Below are 22584 nucleotides of genomic sequence, written 5' to 3'. Positions count from 1 at the left end.
AATATTGTAATTGCACTCGCCTGCACCACTTCTTCTGGCAGCTTGCTCTAGACATACACCACCTGCTGCTTGATAAAGCTACCCCTCAGGTCCTTTTTAAATCTTTCCCCTCTCACCTTAAACCTATATCCTCTAGTTTTGGACTCCCCCCACCCAAGAAAAAGACCTTGGCTATTCACCCTATCCATGCTCCTCATGATTTTATAAACATCTATAAGCTCACCCCTCAGCCTCTGATGCTCCAGGAGAAAAAGCTCCAGCCTTTTCAGCCTCTCCATAAAGCTGAAACCGTCCAGTCCTGATAACATCCTTGTAAATCTTTTCTGCATTCTTTCAAGTTTAATAACATCCTTCCTATAGAAGGACAACCAGAATTGTACGCAGTATTCCAAAAGTGGCCTAACAGATGTTCAGTACAGCTGCAAGATAACATCCCAAATCCTATACTCAATGTAATGACCAATGAAGGTAAGCATGCCAAGCGCCTTCTTCACTATCCTGTCTACCTGTGACTCCACTTTCAAGCAACTATGCACCTGCACCTATAGGTCTTTTTGTTTGGCAGTACTTCCCAGAGTCCTGTCATTTACTGTGAGGCCTGCCTGGTTTGCCTGACCCAAATGCAATACCTCACATTTATCTAAATTAAAATCGCGTTGTACTCTAAGATAATCTTCTTCACTGTCCACCACCTATGTTGGTGTTATCTGCGAACATGCTAACCATACCTCTTATATTCACATCTATATTTCTTAAAGGTTGTAGAGTTTCCACCTTTACTATCATCTCAGACAGTGTATTCCAGATTCCCATCACTCTCGGGGTGAAAATATTTTTTCTGAAATACCATTTAAATCTCCCACCCTTCACCTGAAAATTATGTCCCCTCATTATTGACCCTTAAACTAAGGGGAATAGCTGCTTCCTATCATCCCTGTCCATGCCCCTCATGATCGTATACACCTGAATTAGGTGCCCTGATCAGTCTCCTCTGCTGTAAAAAAATAAGCTAAGCTTATCCAGTGTCCCCTCATTGATATTTTCTTCCAACCTAGGTAATGTCCTTGTGAATCCCCTCTGCATCTCTTCAATTGCAATGACATCCTTTCTTTAGTGTGGCAACCAGAACTGCACACAGTACTTCAGCAGTGGCCAAACCAAAGTTTTGTATAGCTCCAACACATCCTCCCTGCTCATGATCTGTGCCGTGACTGATGAAATTATTAACCTGTCCTGCTGCCTTCAGGAACCTGTGGACAAACATCCCAAGATCCCTCTTCTTATGAGCTTCCTAGTATCCTGACATTCACTGAGTGTTCCCTTCTTACTTTTTACAAAGTGCGTCACCTGACACTTTCCAGGGTTAAATTCCATCTGCCACTGATCTGCCTATTCACCCTACTTGTTTATAATTTCTTACAACCTAAGACCTTCTTCCTCATTAATAAGCACAAAAGCTATCCTGGTATCATCTGCAAACCTATTTATCATTCTATATACAACACAGTATGGAGCTCAAGGAGCACAGCAGGCCAAACAGCATCAGAGGAACAGGAAAGTTGATGTTTCGGGTCAGGACCCTTCTTCAGAAATGGGGACGGGGAAGGGAGCTGGGAAATAAATAGAGGGAGGAGGAGTGGGGATGGGGAAGGTAAGTGGGATGGTGATAGATGAGTGCAGGTAGGGAGTGGTGGGAATTGGTCAATGGGATAGGTGCGGTGGTTAGGTGGGAGAGAAGACGGACAGGTCAAGGAGGCGGGAATGAGACGGAGGCTTGGACATGGGATGAGGCCAGGGGTGAGGAGATTTTAAAACTGGTGAATTCCATGTTAAGGCCATCAGCTGTAGGCTCCCGAGGTGGAATATGAGGTGTTGTTCCTCCAGTTTGCAAGTGGAGTCATTGTGACACTGGAGGAGGCACAGGATGGACATGTCACCCAGGGAGTGGGAGGGGGAGTTAAAATGGTTGGCGACTGGAAGGTGTTGTCGTTTGTCACGTACAGAGCGCAGATGCTCTAAGAAGCGATCTCCGAGTCTACACTTGGTCTCACCGATGTAGAGGAGGCCACATCAGGAGCAGCAGATGCAGTAGATCAAGTTAACCAAGTCTCATCCTCTGTTTCTCATCCTCTGTCTCTGTCCCACTGTTTCTCCTCCTCTGTTTCCGCCCCTCTGTTTCCCTACTCTCCCACATCACCACACAGGCCAACTGCAAGCCTTCGCTGTGCTTCATAACGCCTAGCCTGCATTATTTCCTCCTTCAAAATTCCTCTTTTCATGATTGGTGCATCCCCAATCTCTTTCTTTCCGTCTTTCTTACTGCTTTTGACAGCACACTGCTCTCTATCCTGTAGTCATTCCACAAGGTCTCGCAAGGTCCACTAATACGTAAAGTTAGATCACGTGGGATTTAGGGAGAGCTAGCCAATGGTTGGGCATGCACAAGTAGGCTACATAACAAGTGATTTTCCTATCTGCCGTGCATGCGCACTATTGAAATTCTGCATGAAACAGGCATGCTTCCTGAGCATTTTGCGAAACAATTCTCACCTTGCCATAGAGCACCAACTGAAAACCTCCTGCTTGGAGTCAGCTCAAGTGACTGAGTTATAGGGAAAGGTTGTACAAGCGAGGACTTTTTTCTTTAGAGTGTTGGAGACATGGGGGCGTCTCATATAAGTGTACAAGATCATGAGAGACATGGATAAGGTGAATGCACTCATTTTTTTCCCAAGGTTGGGGAATCGAGGACTAGAGTGCATTAGTTTAAGGTAAGAGGAGAAAGAATACATGGGAACCTGAGGGGCAACTTTTTTTACACAGAGGGTGGTACGCATATGGAATGAACTGCCAGCTCAGCTCTGCTATCCTCACTAACACTGCAGCAATCGCAGTGGTTATAATGCTTTGTTGATCTTTTATAAATGTAGATTATTTCTCTGCATCATCAGCAGTCTGCTTTGGCTCCCTGATTACATTCTCACCTTTTAATTGAGATGCTAACGTGTATTCCACAGCCTTTTAATTACGACACACCAGCCAGACAAATATAGCAAATGATGATGAGAGCTAACTCTCTGAATCCCATGATTAACAAGACTCGCTTTCCCATTTGAGAGAGTTTCCTCCCATTTCGGTTTGCAGATCTACTCTTCAGACTCTATTCTGGATAAAATAGCCACTGAGCATTTGAGTAGATGGAGAGTGCAGGAGACAGCCTTGATGTTGCATGCTCTGAGAGGTCTGTGACTTCTTCCTCAGATTAGAGGTGGAGGCAATATCTGGAGAGTTTAGTTTGTTTGAGGTGAAGATTATACGCAAACACTGGCCTCAGAAAGAGTGAGATGGATCTTTCCCCAATTCCCTTCCCTGTGTACACGTGAAATATCTGATCCAGATCAATAATCAGAAAAACTTTAAATGAGAAAGTATATTCTGTTTGAGTTGGGATTGGAATAATTCAAAAGCAGAAGTACCTCCTCATCTGAGTTCTGAATGGCCTGCCCTTATCCTGAGACTGTATCCCCTGGTTCTAGACACTCCTAGCTGAAGGAAGCATGACATTGACATCAAGACTATCAAGCTTTGTGAGGATTTTGTATGTTTCACTGATGACGTTTATGGGTCCGGAAGGCTCTCTGTTCCTGCCCCTGTGTTTCTGCCCCTCTGTTTTAGGCCAAGGGTGGAATCAAACCTGGGTCCCTGGCACTGTAGGGTAGCAGTGCTAACCACTGAGCCACCGTACCGCCCTAGCCAGTGAGCCATTTGATACCCCTGCTTGGTCAAATCCTTGGAAAATTTGTGAAGGTAGCCAGGAAGGTATATCTGGGAAATATTCAAGTTTCTAAAAAATCATGTCGTTACTTGTAAAGTCGTTAAAGTTAAAATTGTAATAGTTTAATTCTCACCTTTGTTGTCTTCAAATACAGTTGCGACTCTCTTCATTTACTGCTGGTGGCTTGTGCTCCTCTCTGGTTAACCCCTGTCTGATATGAAAGATTTGTTTTGGGTCTTGAATGGAGGTGAGGGGAGAGGTATAGGAGCAGGTGTAGCACTTCCTGCAGTTGCGGGAAGGGTACCGGTGTGGTGGAGTTAGTGGGGAGTGTTGAGCGGACGAGGGTGTCACGGAGAGCACGATCCCTACGAAAGGCAGAGAGGGGTGGGGAGATAAATATCTCTAAAGTTTTGGTAAAGATCTGTAGGTCAGGTTGTGGATGAGATTATTGACATGCTCACCGAACTGGCTTGTTTTTGTTCAGACGTTTCATTACCATGCTAGGTGACATCATCAGTGAGCCTCCGATGAAGCTTCATCGGAGGCTCCACTGATGATGTCACCTAGCATGGTGACGAAATGTTTGAACAAAAACAAGCCAGCTTGGTGTGCAAGTCTACAACCTCAGGGAAATATCTCTTTGGTTGTGGGGTTGGATTGTAGATAGTGGAAGTGGGGGAGAATGTTACAGTAGGTATGGAGGTTGTTAGGAGGATTCTGTCTTTATTTTTGTTGGGGGGAGGTGGTGTGAGGGTAGAAGTGCGGGAAACGCAGGAGATGCGGTTGAGGGCATTTTCGATCACCGGAGGGGGTTGTTACAGTCCTTGAAATAAGACATATGGGATGCTTGGAAGTGGAAGGCCCCATCTTGGGAGCAGATGCGGTGCAGGCAGAGGAATTGGGAGTATGGGATCGCATTCTTGCAGGAGGGTAGGTGAGAGGAGGTGTAGTCTAGGGAGCTGTGGAAATCGGTGGGCTTGAAATAGACATCAGTTTCGAGGCAGAGATAGATGGAGAAGCAATAACGCTCCCAGTACCCTGTAGTATGCCACTGGATGCCAGCGTCTTTTCCTACAAACAGCTTCCTGTCACTAAACTAATTTTGGCTCCAACTTACCAAGTTCTGCTGGATCTCATGTACTTTTATCTTCATTATCAGTCTCCCATATGGGTTTGTGTCAGAGGCTTTGCAGCAATCCATAAAAACTACATTGACCGCATTACCCTAATCTACATGCCTGATCGCCTCCTTAAAAAATTCAATCTAATTTGTTAAGCAAGACTTCTTTTGACAAAATCATGTTGACTATTCCTAATCGAACTTCGTCTTAACAATTTTCTCTTTCAGAATTTCCCCAGTTGTTTCCTTACCCCTGAAAACACTGTCTCTGGTCTATAATTCTCTGATTTATCTCTAACATCCTTCTTGAAAAGTGGAACAACATTTGCTGTGCTCTAATGCTCTGGTACCGCCCCTGTGGCCAGACAGGAATAAAAAATTTGAATCAGAGCCCCTGTGACTTCTTCCCTTGCCTCCCACAACAGCTTGGGATACAACTCATTAGTGCCTGGGCATTTGTCCACTTTTAAGCTTGCCAAAACCTCCAAACCATCTTCACTCCCAAAGTAATCTGCTCAAGAAACTCACAATCCCTCTCGCCAAACTCTATACCAATATCTTCTTTCTCCCAAGTGAAGATAGATGTGAAGTGCTAGTTTCTTACCTGACCACTGGCCTCCAGTTCCATGTACAGATTGCTCCCTTGGTCCCTGATGGGCCCCACTCTATCCATGGTTATCCTTTTCCTCTTAATATACTTAGAGCATCTTTGGATTTTCCCTAATTTTGCCTGCCAGTGTTTTATCATGTCCTCTCTGTGCTCTCCTAATTGCTTTCTTAAATTCCCTCCTGCAGTTTCTATACCCCGTTGATTTGTTCTCCTTGTACCTGTTGAAAGTCTCTCTCTTTCTGTTTAGCCACTTAGGCAGTGGAAGTGGATGTCATGAGCTGGAGTAATTGTTGAAGAAAAATCATGAATTGTATATTATTTAATTGTCAGATTAAGAACTCTTACACTATTGTTTGTTAATAGCAATGTCAATAATTTTTCATTTTTAATTTCATAGCTAAACAAGGATATGAATGTTGAAAAGGCTAAGGCAGCACATGTTTCATTTCTGAAGCTTTGCAGTGTTTTGCAATTACAGTTGGCCGACTGCCAGAAATATGGGATTGGGATGAAAAGAATATTCACCGTTGGGAGGGAAACAATTCCACAATAGTGTTAGGAAAATGGTTAGACCTTTGAATGAATACTTTAATTGTTTACACTTGAGTAACTGTGTTGGGGAAGGGAAGGATGGCGGGGTGGGGGCTGGTGGCAGAATCTTTTAGGGGTATGAGCAATATAGACTATGGCAAGATTTGTGTCAGAATTGGACAAGACATCTGGTGAGGCTTATCTTGACGTTGGGAGCATTTTGCATGACCCTTTATGCTTTTGACGAATGGTATGCCAAGTTTCTCACTAGTCAGCAACAAGTTGTCAATTAAGAAAGATTACATGCCGTATTAAGGGATCAACTTGCCTCATTAATATTCAGCTTCCTATCTTACTGAACACACCAACAAACTAGCCAGCGAGAAATCTTGACATGGAAATCAGGCCAATTATCTGACTAATGCAGCTTGTTGTTTGCTCCAACAGATCTCCATGTTAGACAGCAGGCACCAACATCTCGGGGCACATTTCATGGACACTATCCACATGCACTCCACGTCAATGGACATTGACATCAGACATGTGCCACTCTCTAAGTACCCTCATGATACCTGTCTAATCTACTTAAAGTGCACTTCTGCACTTCAGTACTGCACCTGGGCTGCACTGGCAACTATCACTGTAATTTTGCAGTGGATGCACCGTGCACTGAATGCACTTCAACAAGCTGTTAGTCACTGGAACAGTTAAAATGTCAAGCATTACGGTCCTTCCTTGAGCCATGGGCCTGCAGATGCTCCAAGCTGGGCTTAAAGAAGGCTTGCTCTCCCCCACACTGGGCATGCTTTCACCTGCGCGGGGTTAAAACCCGCTCAGGCATGCCAGGCTCTGCTAACACTTGTGAGACTTCCCCTCTGATCGCTGCTGGCTGCCATCACTTGTGGCCAACTTCCGCTGTCGCTATCCGCCATTGCCACCACCTCATCACTGACCACCACTGCTGCTATCCTTCATCGCTGCCACACTCTGCCACTTCCTCGATGGCTCGAGTTTTAAGGACGCACAAGGTCGTCACAGGTGCCACATTAGGGCAGCACGGTGGCTCAGTGGTTAGCACTGCTGCCTCACAGCGCCAGGGACCCAGGTTCAATTCCACCCTTGGGCGACTGTCTATGTGGAGTTTGCAAATTCTCCCTGTGTCTGCGTGGGTTTCCTCCGGGTACGCCGGTTTCCTCCCACAGTCCAAAGATGTGCAGGTTAAGTGGATTGGCTATGTTAAATTTCCCATAGTGTTCAGGGGCCTGTAGATTAGGGGGATGGGTCTGGGTGGGATGCTCCAAGGGTCGGCGTGGACTTGTTGGGCCGAAGGGCCTGTTTCCACTCTGTAGGAATTCTATTCTAAGGTCAGCACTAGGTCTGCGCCTATGTCATCTGAGCTCGAGCTAAGTAAGGAAACGAGAAGATAGCAACAAAAAGAAAAGAGAAAAGATAAGCAGTAGGAGCAGATGAGCACTGGCTCAGGGGCCCTATTCTACCACCATCTTGCAGAACTAGTTCCTCACACATACCAACCTCAACCAGTGTGGGAAATGAATCCAAACTATTGGTGTCACTCTGCATTGCCAACCAGCTGTCGAGCCAAATGAGCTAATCGATCCCTTGAAGAAGAATAATACCTCTGAAGAAATAATACCTCATTCCTGTGGTGACAGTGGCCCAGGTTACAATATTCTAAATCCTGGATTAAGCTTTTAATTCTCAATATTCTGGCTCAAATGAAAGTTTTATCACTGAAGTAAGCTGAAAGTTAAGTTATAACTTTCTGCTGAAATACGCTGGAAAATGAAGTGTAAAGGTCCAAGAGTTTAATTTAAAGATTGGTATTGAACTCTTCGAATTCTTTTTCTTGCTGTATTGCTTGCTATATTCTAAAGAACAACAAATACCAGAAAGCAACTAAACTTTTTTTAAGAGATGGTAGGAGCTGCCGATGCTGAAGAATCTGAGATAACAAGGTGTAGAGCTGGATGAACACAAGAAGGGTCTTGACCTGAAACGTCAGCTTTCCTGCTCCTCTGATGCTGCTTGGCCTGCTGTGTTCATCCAGCTCTACACCTTGTTATCTCTAAACTTTTTTTTAAGATGTTCTTTTCAATATTATGAAAGCAGAAATGTTACATTGCTGACTTCACACTGGCAGGATATGAGTAGACGAATATGTTTGCCTGAGCTCTCTTGTTGAATGATTCTTATTGCTATCTTAGCAAGGTAGTAAAAAAGTGCAGTAAAGGAGTCCCAATTGTCCATGATATAAAACTGTTTGTCGGCCTGCTTGAGAACAGCAGGCAGAGGACAAAGCTTCCCATCTGTCACCAGCCATTTAATTTTTAAATGCAGGTTTGTCATTGAGTAATTCTCTCATTCTTTTATACACTGATAAAATATAGATCTCTATAGAACTGAGATGGACAGTTAGTCCTTGTTAAAATGTAATTCTGTACTGTTTACGTCACAATTTCTCATGAAATCTGGGCACAATGGCTGCATTAATGATAATGTACATTGGAAGGGCAATAGAAACAAATTGTTTTCTTCTACATAATTGTAACATTTGAAGTGAGTGGATTGCATTGATCTGTGGTTTCTTATTTAGCAAAGATTCCAGCCAAATCACAGTAAGGGACCTGAGTACAAATAATGAGGGCCCAAAGGAAAAGGCATTGAGAGATTGAGACAAGTAAACTTAGTGGTATTGTAAATATCTTCTTTCTTTGATGCCACTTTCGAGGGGAATATACTTCACACTGCTTGTCATCCTTTGTCATTCTGATGGTCAATAATTTTTGGCATAAAGGAGGCCTAGCAACTCGCCATATTCTGAACAATGATCAGTGAAGCCTGTTAACAAGTTGCTATTATCTTGCTAAGAGTTTGTCTGCAACCTTTGAGGGGAAGGCACCACTGGATCCAGAACAGGTCATGTAGACTGAGACAGGAATATACTGGGAGCCAGTTGTAGTCATGCTATTCAATGCAATGGGCTTATAAAAAGGGTGTGCAGCTGAGAGGGGCATTCACATAATATGGAAAAGATGTACTTGAATTTGTATGCAAATTGATCATGAAAACTATCCGATGGTATAATTACATTTCTTTGAAAATAAATACACTCATTGTAACATTGGCCTGGCTTGTCTTCAGACTGACTGCAGCTCGTGATTTCTAATGGATCTGTACAAATATATACATTGATGCTTTGTGGCAGTATCCAAATATGCCTTTATGTGTCAAGTATATCCAAAGAACATGTTCAATTTTTCATGTAGCTTTGCCTTTTAGTTGTTTAATTAATTGTGTTAGTGGAGTCATGCTACCATTCTTCTCTACGTGTATTTATTCATTGCACCTCAGTGCTGTACTCTAATATTGGAGTGCAGTACTTTACCTGTTTGTAAGCTGAGATCTCAAACTCAAACATTGAGGTAGAAGACCTTAAATGCTCATTTGTGTTGGGAGTACAGTGGGATAAATGTAGACATGCTTTTGTTCCTTTTGAAACTTTTGTTCCAGTTAAACACTGAATAACCTATTAAGAAAATAATTTCAGGTTGATTGTGTCTCTGTTCTGATGAAGGGTGACTAGACTCCAAATGTTACCTGCTTTCCTTCTACAGATGCTGTGTTTCTCCGGCAGTTTCTGTTTTTCGGGGTTTAGGTTAGGAAAGCATTGAAAGCATTGGATAAAGAAGTTTTCATTTCTTGTCCTCAACAATTGCAGAATTCAATGTTTTCTTTTCGGACAAAGTGGCAAATTTTGAATCCCTGGCTCTTTTCCTCACTATGGAGCAAATGGCCTTTTCCCCAGATACTACAGTTCATTGAGATTGTTGCTCCTCCGACGTGGTCATGTTAAGGGTTTTTAAATGAAAATCAATAGTCTTATTGTTTTACCAACTTAGCTCAGTACACCACTGAAGCATGCATTCATTTTTGTATGTATTTGCTGCAGTTTGATAGATCTGCTTGATATTTACGTTCTTTAGGTCGAATTTTACATGCAAATGTTTAAGGAATAAGAACGTAGAACATTACAGCGCAGTACAGGCCCTTCGGCCCTTGATGTTGCGCCGACCTGTGAAACCAATCTGAAGCCCATCTAACCTGCACTATTCCATTATCATCCATATGTTTATCCAATGACCATTTAAATGCCCTTAAAGTTGGCAAGTCTACTACTGTTGCAGGCAGGGCATTCCAGGCCCTTACTACTCTCTGAGTAAAGAACCTACCTCTAACATCTGTCCTATATCTATCACCCCTCAATTTAAAGCTATGTTCCCTTGTGCTAGCCATCACCATCCGAGGAAAAAGGCTCTCACTGTCCACCCTATCTAATCCTCTGATCATCTTGTATGTCTCTATTAAGTCACCTCTTAACCTTCTTCTTTCTAACGAAAACAGCCTCAAGTCCCTCAGCTTTTCCTCATAAGACCTTCCCTCCGTACCAGGCAACATCCTGGTAAATCTCCTCTGCACCCTTTCTAATGCTTCCACATCCTTCCTATAATGCGGTGACCAGAATTGTACGCAATACTCCAAGTGCGCCCGCACCAGAGTTTTGTACAGCTGCAACATGACCTCATGGCTCCAAGACTCAATCCCTCTACCAATAAAACCTAACACGTTGTATGCCTTCTTAACAACCCTATCAACCTGTGTGGCAACTTTCAGTGATCTATGCACATGGACACCGAGATCTCTCTGCTCATCCACACTACCAAGAATCTTACCATTAGCCCAGTACTCTGTACTCCTGTTACTCCTTCCAAAGTGAATCACCTCACACTTTTCCACATTAAACTTCATTCGCCACCTCTCAGCCCAGCTCTGCAGCTTATCTATGTCCCTCTGTAACCTGCAACATCCTTCTGCACTATCCACAACTCCACCGACTTTGGTGTCATCCGCAAATTTACTAACCTATCCTTCTACGCCCTCATCCAGTGGCCCCAAAACAGATCCTCGCGGTACACCACTTGTAACTGAACTCCAGGATGAACATTTCCCATCAACCACCACCCTCTGTCTTCTTACAGTTAGCCAATTTCTGATCCAAACCACTAAATCACCCTCAATCCCATGCCTCCGTATTTTCTGCAATAGCCTACCGTGGGGAACCTTATCAAACGCTTTACTGAAATCCATATACACCACATCAACCGCTTTACCCTCATCCACCTGTTTGGTCACCTCAAAGAACTCAATAAGGTTTGTGAGGCACGACCTACCCTTCACAAAACCGTGTTGACTATCCCTAATCAAATTATTCCTTTCTAGATGATTATAAATCCTATCTCTTATAATCCTTTCCAACACTTTCCCCACAACCGAAGTAAGGCTCACTGGTCTATAATTACCAGGGTTGTCTCTACTCACCTTCTTGAACAAGGGGACAACATTTGCTATCCTCCAGTCTTCTGGCACTATTCCTGGAGACAATGACAACATAAAGATCAAAGCCAAAGGCTCTGTAATCTCCTCCCTAGCTTCCCAGAGAATCCTATGATAAATCCCATCCGGCCCAGGGGACTTATCTATTTTCACACTTTCCAGAATTGCTAACACCTCCTTCTTATGAACCTCAATCCCATCTAGTCTAATAGCCTGTATCTCAGTATTCTCCTCGACAACATTGTCTTTTTCCTGTGTGAATACAGACGAAAAATATTCATTTAGCGCCTTTCCTATCTCTTCGGACTCCACGCACAACTTCCCACTACTGTCCTTGACTGGCCCTAATCTTACTCTGGTCATTCTTTTATTCCTGACATACCTGTAGAAAGCTTTAGGGTTTTTCTTGATTCTACCTGCTAAAGACTTCTCATGTCCCCTCCTGGCTCTTCTTAGCTCTCTCTTTAGGTCCTTCCTGGCTAACTTGTAACTCTCAAGCGCCCTAACTGAGCCTTCACGCCTCATCTTTACATAAGCCTCTTTCTTCCTCTTGACAAGAGATTCAACTTCTTTAGTAAACCACGGTTCCCTCGCTCGACCGCTTTCCCCCTGCCTGACAGGTACATACTTATCAAGGACACGCAATAGCTGTTCCTTGAACAAGCTCCACATTTCAATTGTGCCCAGCCCCTTCAGTTTCCTTCTCCATCCTATGCATCCTAAATCTTGCCTAATTGCCTCATAATTGCCTTTCCCCCAGCTATAACTCTTGCCCTGCGGTATATACCGATCCCTTTCCATCGCTAAAGTAAACGTAACCGAATTGTGGTCACTATCACCAAAGTGCTCACCTACCTCCAAATCTAACACCTGGCCTGGTTCATTACCCAGTACCAAATCCAATGTGGCCTGGCCTCTTGTTGGCCTATCTACATACTGTGTCAGGAAACCCTCCTGCACACATTGGACAAAAACTGACCCATCTGAAGGACTCGAACTATAGCGTTTCCAGTCAATATTTGGAAAGTTAAAGTCCCCCATAACAACTACCCTGTTACTTTCGCTCCTATCCCAAATCATCTTTGTAATCCTTTCCTCTCCATCTCTGGAACTTTTTGGAGGCCTATAGAAAACTCCCAACAGGGTGACCTCTCCTTTCCTCGTTCTAACCTCAGCCCATACTACCTCAGTAGACGAGTTGTCATCAAATGTCCTTTCTGCCACCGTAATACTGTCCTTGACTAACAATGCCACACCTTCCCCTCTTTTACCACCTTTCCTGATCTTACTGAAACATCTAAACCCCAGAACCTGCAACAACCATTCCTGTCCCTGCTCTATCCATGTCTCTGAAATGGCCACAACATCAAAGTCCCAGGTACCAACCCATGCTGCAAGTTCAAAGAAGTAGATACACTGGTCTTATATGCAAGAACAATGCATGAATAGATTTTTCTTTTGCCATTTCATGTAACATTTTCTGTGGAAGGTTTAAAAATAACTAAAGGATGGAGATGCATCTGAAAATGAGACAATACACATTCACATTTATTATGCAAAGAAGTACAATTAACTAACTCAAATAAGGATATTAGGTCATTCATGAGGAAATCTCTGCATCCATGAAGAAGTGTTCTCTCAGCCCAGTTGGTACCAATAGCTTTTAGGTTCCAATTTTGTCCATTGTTTTCGCATCACTTTTTTATGGACTTCATTGAAAGGTTCCCAAGTTTTTGTCTCTTACAGCCATAAAGTTGGCATGTTTCCAGAAGCAAATGAATGAATGAATGTGTTCTACAGAACTCTGTAACCTGCATTTCTATAATTATTGGCACAGCCTTGACTTTTGTTCGCTGAAAGGTCTTTATTCTGCGCATTTTTTGAATAGTTCATTGCTCAAGAATTTAGTGCTTATCTAACAAGCCGTTTCCACATATCCACTCCATATTTTCAGTGAAAACAAGGTAATTGCTATCACCTTATCTTAAGAAGTTACAGCACTTTGTCCTTTTGCATTTTCTAAATTTATTTTCTTCGTCCCTTGCGGATGTTTTGAAGGTACAGTGCCAAAAATAATGCTTGAAAGTGGGACCTTTTTTTCCAGAAAGGTTTTATATTCAAATCTTTCTACTGCTACCTAAGACATTTAATTTTCATTACCTTCATAATAACTACATGACTCCAAAAAGATATAAGTACTCCTTGGTTTCTTCCTCATCATCATTTCCAAACATTAATTGTTCATTGAATTGACTGTTCATTGTATTTTTGATTCTTTCTATTACCAGCATCGCAAAGCCCTTGCTGAAAATAAAATCAGAAAGCCTGTTTCATTGTTTGCCAATTAAAAGAGATTAATTTTTTAAAAATTCATTCTGAGAAGGACATTTCCCTTTCTTCTTGAATCTCTCCAATGCTCGTAACTTGGTCCTTTGACAGATTTTAAATGTTCACAAAGGTGGAATGTGCTTTACCGGGAAGATGCCACCTTACTTGTAGGCTTTAAAATAAAATGCTTTTAAGCATTTATTTTGCCTACTCTCACCTCTGATACATCACCTGATACAGTCCCTGCCTCAGCTCAACTGTTTTTGATTGATTGATTTATTGCTGTCACATGTACCAATATTAAGTGTAACGTATTGTTATGTGTGCTATACAGGCAGATCGTATCATACAAAGTGCATCAGGGTAGCAGAACAGAGTGCAGCATACAGTGTGACAGCTGAAGAGAAGGTGCAGGGAGAGAGGTCAGAGTTAACATTGGAGAGGTCCATTCAAAGTCTGATAACAGTGGGGAAGAAGCTGTTTTTGATTTTGTTTGTACATGTATTCAACTTTAATATCTTTTGCCCATCGGAAGAGGGTGGAAGAGAGCATAACTGGGCTGGGAGGGATCTTTAGTTATGTTGGTTGTTTTCCCGAAGCAGTGGGAAGCATTGATTGACTCAATGGAAGGAAGGCTGGTTTGCGTGATGGACTAGACTATGTTCACGACTCTGAAGTTTCGCACAGTCTTTGGAAGAGCAGTTGCCATACCACATTGTGATGCATCCAGATAGAATGCTTTCTCTGGTGCATCTATAAAAATTGAACTGAGTCCTTGTGGACATACCAAATTTCTTTAGCCTCTGGAGGAATTAGAGGTGTTGTTATGATTTCTTGACTGTCATGTCAACTGGGTGGACCAGGACAGATTGTTGGTGATCATCACTCCCAGGAACTTGACACTCTTGACCATCTTCGCTTCACTGATGCAGACATGGGTGTCCTCCCCACTCTGCCTCCTAAAGTCAGTGACTGGCTGCTTCGTTTTACTGGCATTGATGGAGAGATTGTTGTCTTATACCATGCTGCTAAGCACTCAGTCTCTTTCATGTATTCTGCCTCACCGTTGTTTAAGATCCGTACTAGAATGGTGGTGAAGCCCTCATCTGCATAGTTGTTATCTCTAGACACTATTCAACCTTCTGTAAACTTGAGAATCTTCAAAATTCCACTGCCCTTATTCTAACCTGCAGAAGTTCCCGTTCATCCATTTCCCCTGTGTTCTCTAACCCATGTTGTCTTCCAGTTCAGCGGTGCCTAGTATTCAGAATCTTGTGGGTTTCCTCTGGGTGCTCCGGTTTCCTCCCACAGTCCAAAGATATACACGTGAGGTGGATTGGCTGTGCTAAATTGTTCCTAGTATGCAGGCTAGATGTGTTAACTATGCTAAATGTGGGGTTATGGGTACAGGTCTGGATGCTCTTCGGAAGGTCAGTGCACTTGATGGGCTGAATGACCTCTATCTGCACTGTGTGAATTCTATGATTCCATGATCACAATTTTGGTTTCAAACTCCTTCAGGTCTCACACCTTGCTCTTTTACCCTGTCCAGCCCTACAACCCACAAAGATATTCCCATTTCTTTCATTCTGACCTCCTGAATGTCCTCAATTTTAATTGCTCCATCACTGGCAGCGTGTATTGAGGTCCTCAGCTCTGAAATTCCTTCATTCAACTGCTCTGTACCTCCACCTCTATTTCCTCTTTTAACAGTCTTCCTGAGCTCAAATGTTGTTAGTAATGCTATTGTGAAACATTTTGTGATGTTTTATTACTTTGAAGGTATTTTAAGAATGCAATTTGTTGTTCTACTCTTATTTATAATCATAATATAGTTCTGTAATTTGGAAGTGTTTGGATTGTCCTACAGTTTTCCCAACAAATTAAACTATTTCCTCCAGAAGAGGGAAACACTTGGCTTCTGAGTTGTCAAAATAATAGTAGAGCCTGCCTATAATAAGCATTTAGAAGTTGAATACTATTCTGTTGTTAGCCTAGAAATGATAGAACTAAGAATGAAGATTTCAGTGCAGTAAGCTCCACCAATACCCAAGATACTCAAGATACTCAACCACAACTGGGACAAAGCAATCTATTCATTTGGCATTGCCCTAAGCCATGGCCACTACCACCTAGAGGGATCAATATAATAGGCACATTAGTTCATCATTCCATCCAAGTTGCACTTCATCCTGCTCAACCTGGTCAATCAGTGTAATTTTCTAACACAGAAGGCTGTGGAGGTTGGCTCACTGACTATATTCAAGAAAGTGACTGATAGCCTTTTAGATTTTAGTGATATGGAGAGAAATTGGGAATGTGACTTTGAGATAGAGGACCATCATGATCATATTGAATCATGGAACAGACTCAAAGGACTGAATGATCTACTCCTGCGGTTAGTTTCTATAATTCTATTTCTTTATTTCTATGTTACAATTATATCATTGTTCCTTTAGATCAAATCCTGGTACTCCTTACTTTATGACTTGGAATGCAGCAGTTCAGAAAACAACTTGAGGGCAGTTGGGGATGGTTAATACATGCTGGCACTGCCAGAAACACTGAAATTCCAAGAATGAACACATTTGTTAAAAGAAAGTTAGGTTTTATGTAGAGTCCAGAGAAAATAAAAGAACACTTTTGAAATTTATTAAAATTGCTTCTTCCATCATATTTTAGTAGCTGAAACGCTCAATCTGGTAGATCAGAAAGAAATGGCTGATAAGGAGAAGCGAATGTGGAGTGTGAAAAAAAAGTGAATTGCATTTCCAAGTTTAGAAAGGGAAAATTGAAGGATAGGAATGTGATTGATTGCCTGAGATGGTAACCAATGAATGACTGACTTATTTTTGTTTGAATGACATGTAATGCATGAAAGCCCTTGACTTCAGTTTTTATTTTATGCTTCATGGATCTGGAACATGTCCAGAATTTATCAAACATTGTTTCTAAAAATGGATGAGTCTGTATCTACCAGTGTATAAACACGATGAGTATTTACATCACCATGATTTCGGATTTTCTCTGAAGAAAATTCAGTGCTGCAATCTTTACATTTTAATGAGTTGAGATTTGTATTGAATAAACTATAACAACTAAAATCCAGTTTTAATATTAATTTGATGTTTGGTTCAAAATATCATAAATTATTATTTTGTCATAACTGCTACAGTTCGGGGAGATTATTGAACTAGAAAGATGTGTTGTAGTGCAAGAAGATCTTGGCCTTGGCTTGTTCAACTATGACCACTGAAAGGAAATAACTTTTGGTTATTTGATAATCTGTAATCAGAAGTAAATTATAATAAATTTATGATATTTTAATGTGCAGGTATGAATATTTGAGGATCAACAAGTGGAAGGATTGGTATCTGGACTTGAGTTGCAGGACTACAGCCACCCTGGAATATGGTACTTCAGCGTTGGACAGCACTACCAATCATGGTGATCCTGAGCTATCTGGCAAAATACGTCCAAGCAGAGAGTGAGTATTGTTATTAAAAGCCCCTTCCTATTTTTTCTCTTCAAATTGCCTTGATTTATGTGAATTTGTCTGAATGTAGGGGATTGATAAATAACGACAAAAATTGGAATTAACAAGCTAGGAAGGGATAAAGAATGGCAAATGTTAACTGCAATTTGTTTGGTGGACTTTTCAGATTAAAGTGGTCAAAAATGAGTACCATTCTAAACTAACTAAGCATAAGCAAAGCAGGGAAGTTTAAATAATTCTCAACTGAGTAGGTAATTTTTTTCTTCTATAAATTTCATGTGAAACCAAGTTGATCTGTCAGTTTATAAAACCAAACACCCACAAATTCTGAAGTAATCCAAAAGGTTTCCATCGAATATATTAGAGACTTGTTTCAAAAATTACTGTGTTCTTCAACAAAAAGCGATGTTCAAAATTTGCTATGAAAGTTTTTAAAAATCCATTTACCTTAGAATGCAGTTAACCTTTCGCCAATGTATCTTTGAGGTTTGTGAAGTTAATTACTAAATGAAAGTGGAAAAGATTTTTCAGATGTTCGCTTGGGATTGGAACTACGAACAGCAAGAAAAATGCTAAACAAGGTGAATTCTTTAATTAGTGACTGAATTATAGCATTTATTAATGACAGTCCCTTTTCAATGATTGGTCTAATTGTGTAATTTTACAAAAAACAATTGGCCAAGCCAAAGTAATACATAAATGTAAAGTACAAATTTCATATATACCTTTCTTAATACTGGTCAGATGGGGACATCTCGAGGCTTTTAATAGATTGCTATTTTATCTCGATTGATCTATTAATCCTCAGTCAAAAGGCATTCATATGATCTAAAGTAGGAATTGCTTTATTTTGTTACTTTGCACATTTTATTGAAATTTAGTTTTATTTTTTATTTTTGGAATATGTTCACATGGTGGTGGTAAGTCAAAAAGAAGATAAGGTATTTGTATACTGGCACTGAATTGTAGTGCTTTTACGTTATTTTTCTATTTCCTTTACAGTTACAACAAACAGTGAATACATTTTCATGAATCCAATTCTTGAGTTGTACCACATTTGGTGTTAGATTAGCTTTCAGTTAATTTCTCAAGAGTGCAAAGTAATCTGTTAATTTATTTATGAAGGAGTTGTGGTGATTGTAACGAGATCAGCCAGGTGGACATGATGGAATATGAGTTCCCTGGTTGGCACTGTTAATCTGGCCCAATCAGAGACCCCTGACTGCCAGATATAAACAGGAGTGTCAAAAGTTCTGAGATAATAAGGTGTAGGGCTGGATGAACACAGCAGGCCAAGCAGCATCAGAGGAGCAGGAAAGCTGACGTTTCGGGTCTAAACCCTTCTTCAGAAATGGGGGAGGGGCAGGGGATTCTGAAATAAATAGGGAGAGAGGGGGAGGCGGATAGAAGATGGATAAAGGAGAAGATAGGTGAACAGACAGGTCAAAGAGGTGGAGATGGAGCCAGTAAAGGTGAGTGTAGGTGGGGAGTTAGGGAGGGGATAGGTCAATCCAGGGAGGACGGACAGGTCAAGGGGCGGGATGAGGTTAGTAGGTAGGAGATGGGGGTGGGGCTTGAGGTGGGAGGAGGGGATAGGTGGGAGGAAGGACAGGTTAGGGAGGCAGGGACAAGCTGGTTCCACCCCCGCCTCTTTGACCTGTCTGTCTCCTCTCCACTTATCTTCTCCTTTATCCATCTTCTGTCCGCCTCCCCCTCTCTCCCTATTTATTTCAGAATCCCCTTCCCCTCCCCCATTTCTGAAGAAGGGTCTAGAACCGAAACGTCAGCTTTCCTGCTCCTCTGATGCTGCTTGGCCTGCTGTGTTCATCCAGCTCTACACCTTGTTATCTCAGATTCTCCAGCACCTGCCAGTCCTACTATCTCTGTCAGAAGTTCTGTTCACTCCAAGGGCTGGCTCTGAAAGAGCTGCATCAGCGTCAAGGACTCTCCACGTGTAAATAACGTGTGACTTGGTGGCAGGATACCAGTCTCTGTGGAGATATTTCACAGAACATTTCATTTAAAAATTTGTCATCATCTTTTGAAATCACATACAAACACCTCCTGAGGTCCCAGCATCACAGTTCAACCAATTTGACTTCTGTGGAGTTATTTCAGGAGCCATCTGTAGTTTTGAATGTTTGTAGCTTCCTACTGGAGTAATCACACTTTTCATGTCAGAAGGGGTAGTCTGAGCAACTGAACCAGAAAAAAAGAGGCCAGCACCTCCTACTTCTTATCCTTCTGCTCATAATATGACTATTAAAACCAAATTAGAGGACTCAATGTGGGCTTTCTTCTATATAAATGTAAGTTCTTTGGTCTCATGAAAGAGCGGCCTGGACAGAATAGATAGGTCGAAGATTATGCTTGTAAAAGAAACTAGAACATTTACATAGGGCATAGATTTAAAGTGATGTGCAAATGAAGCGATGGTGTGAAAAACTTTCTCACACAGTGAGTTGTTAGGGGACCGCACTGCTTGGAAATGTACCAACGGCAGGTTCTATTGAGGCATTCAAGAGGGCATTGGATTTTTTTTTGCATAGTAATGATGAGCAGAGATATGGGGAAAAGGCAGGAGATTGACACTGGAAAATAGAGCTGGCCGAGAAAAAAAGCCGGTGCAGGCATGATGGGCTCAATGACCTCCCAGTGCACCGTAATAATTCTGTGATTCAGAGAAAAGCATGCAATGAATGAAAGCCATAATAAGAATTGGGATTTGTGATGCTGGAAATTGAGGAAACAGTTTTTGATTAAAGTAAACCCTGGTAGTACTCGTGTTTCTTGTTGCTGCAGACTTTACCTTTGACTTATCCGGGTTGATCATGTAAGAAAAATGAAATTAACATTACCTTAGCTATAACTTTCATTTCTAGATATTGTTTATGTTTCACTTCAAGGGTTTTAAGTAGTGGGTTTGGTGGTCATGTGCAGTGTTTAGTCTTATGGGTAATAAAATGGATTGCAATCCTATAAAATGAACAACCTGGTGCTTACTGTGTGAAAATCTGGTTGGATATTTCCATTTCCAATATTAGGAACTTTACCACCAGGTTGATGTATTCTTAATTATGTTTGGATTATTTTATCGACTGTCAGTAGAAACACTTGAGTTTTAATACATCAATCCTAATCACAAATTATAGGAAAAATATTCTGAACATACTGCACCTATTGGGTTCTGTATGTACATGCTCACAGTTATAGATGTTTTCTAATCAACCTGTGCAAAGGTGTTATTACACAACTCTGAGACAGATGGAACCTGAATCCACCCTCCTGGCTTAGAAATAGGAATGCTACCACAGCACCAGAAGAGCACCAAAATGATTCTGAGCTCTCTTACATGTTCATGAAGTACAGAAAGTAACACTCCCAACTTCTAAACAATCATGTTGCCATCAGACGAGATCATTTTTTTTTCTGAAAAAAGACTATCATGCAGAGTTTGTTTTGAACCCAATTTCAAATTTATACTGCAATTTTAGCATTTGTTAAAGTTTTGCATAATTTAAAGGGATTGTCCAAAGCAATTAGTATTTGAAATTAAAAACCGAAAGAACTGCAGATGCTGTAAATCAGGAACAAAAACGCAAGTTGCTGGAAAAGCTCAGCAGGTCTGGCAGCATCTGTGGAGAAAAAATCAGAGTTGTTGCTTTCGGTCCGGCGACCCTTCCTCGGAACTGACAGTAACTGGGAAAATGTCAGTTTAAATGCAGAAAATAGGGAGGGGAATGGAGTAGGGAGTAAACGGTAGGATACTGCCCGAAGAGAGAGAAGAGCAGTTGGATAGACAAAGGAGTTGATTACGATCTGGCTCGGAGGGTGAATAGTTGTGAATGGGGACTGTTAGTGACTAACAATAGATGGTGTATAATGGCAGGCTATGTGATAACAAGGCCTGGAGTGTGGGGTAGGGGGCTAGGACATGGGAGAGTTTAGGCCCTAAAATTATTGAACTCAAAACTGAATCTGGAGACCTGCAGGGTCCACAAGTGGAAAATAAGGTGTTGTTCTTCCAGCTTACGTTGAGCCTTGCTGGAACACTGCAGCAAGCCAGAGAGAGAGATGTTGGCCAGGGAACAGGGTGGTGTGTTAACGTGGCAGGCAACAGGTAGTTCAGGGTCTTTATTGCGAGCAGAACGTAGATGTTCTGCAGAGCGGTCACCCAGTCTGCGCTTTGTTTCCTCAATGTAGAGGAGACCACATTGTGAGCAGTGGATGCAGTAGACTAGATTCTGGGAAGTGCAGGTGAAGTGTTATGTTTGGACCCTTGGATAGTGGGGAGGAAGGAGGTAAATGGGCAGGTGTTGCACCTTCCCTGGTTGCAGGGGAAGGTGCCGTGGAGCAGTGTTGGGGGTGAAGGAAGAGTAGACCAGGATGTCCCGGAGGGAACAGTGTATGCAGAAGGCGGACAAGGGAGGGGAGGGGAATATGTGTACAGTGGTGGCATCTCGCTGGAGGTGGTGGAAATGACGTTTGATGATCTTCTGGATGTGGATGCTGGTGGGATGGTAGGTAAGGACAAGGGGAACCCAGTCGTTGTTGTGGGAGGGAAGAGAGGAGTGAGGGCGGAAGTGCAGGAGATGGGTCGGACCCGGTTGAGGTCCCTATTGACAACGGTGCTGGGGAATCTTCGGTTCAGGAAGAAGGTGGACTTTGCGGAGGCTCCCTTGTCGAAGGTGGCTTCCTGTGAACATATGCGACGGAGACGGAGGAGCTGAGAGAATGGGATGGAAGCAGGGTGTGAGGATTTTTAGTCCAGGTAGCTGTGGGAGACATTTTCCCAGCTACCATCGGTTCTGAGGAAGGGTCACCGGACCCGAAACGTTAACTCTGATATTTTTCTCCACAGATACTGCAGACCTGCTTAACTTTTCCAGCAACCTCAGTATTTGAAATTAAACTTCTTCCACATTATTATGAAGAGTTTGATTTCTTTTGAAAGTATTGATTATTAGCCATGCTGTTTAAAGTTAAAAAAGGATGACAGCACGCTTGAAGAATTTTATATAAAGGAAAACTTTTCTGAAATCAATGAAATAATTTCAAAAGAAACTCTCCCATTTAAATTTTATTTCCAACCCACTTATTTAAGGAATATATGAAAATGAAATGTTGCCAGCACTGGCTTAATCTGTGATCCAATTTTAAAAAACATATATTATCGAATGGGTGTTGAGTTAGAAACATAGACGCTGGTGACTTTGAAGTGCTTCTTTCGAATCGAAAGAAATGGAAACTAAAACTGGCCTAGAATATAAAGATATTGCAACAATGTGATGTCACAAAGCAATCAACTATCA

The 22584-nt window shown here is 41.9% G+C and overlaps 1 protein-coding gene across 1 annotated transcript in view; it reads left to right on the top strand.

Moving 5' to 3' along the window:
• The window catches only part of ptprfa (protein tyrosine phosphatase receptor type Fa), a 490838-nt gene that overhangs the window by 130468 nt on the left and 337786 nt on the right, over positions 1-22584 (top strand). The window contains exon 2 of the mRNA XM_048601537.1: positions 17111-17263. Within this exon, the coding sequence (XP_048457494.1) occupies positions 17188-17263 (76 nt within the window). The 5' untranslated portion in view covers positions 17111-17187. The remainder of the gene's footprint in view (positions 1-17110; positions 17264-22584) is intronic.

This window comes from Rhincodon typus, chromosome 10, assembly GCF_021869965.1.
Source record: "Rhincodon typus isolate 14 chromosome 10, sRhiTyp1.1, whole genome shotgun sequence".
NCBI classification, from domain to species: domain Eukaryota; kingdom Metazoa; phylum Chordata; class Chondrichthyes; order Orectolobiformes; family Rhincodontidae; genus Rhincodon; species Rhincodon typus.
Note: the sequence above shows the minus strand (reverse complement) of the source record. Positions and strands in the feature narration are given on the sequence as shown.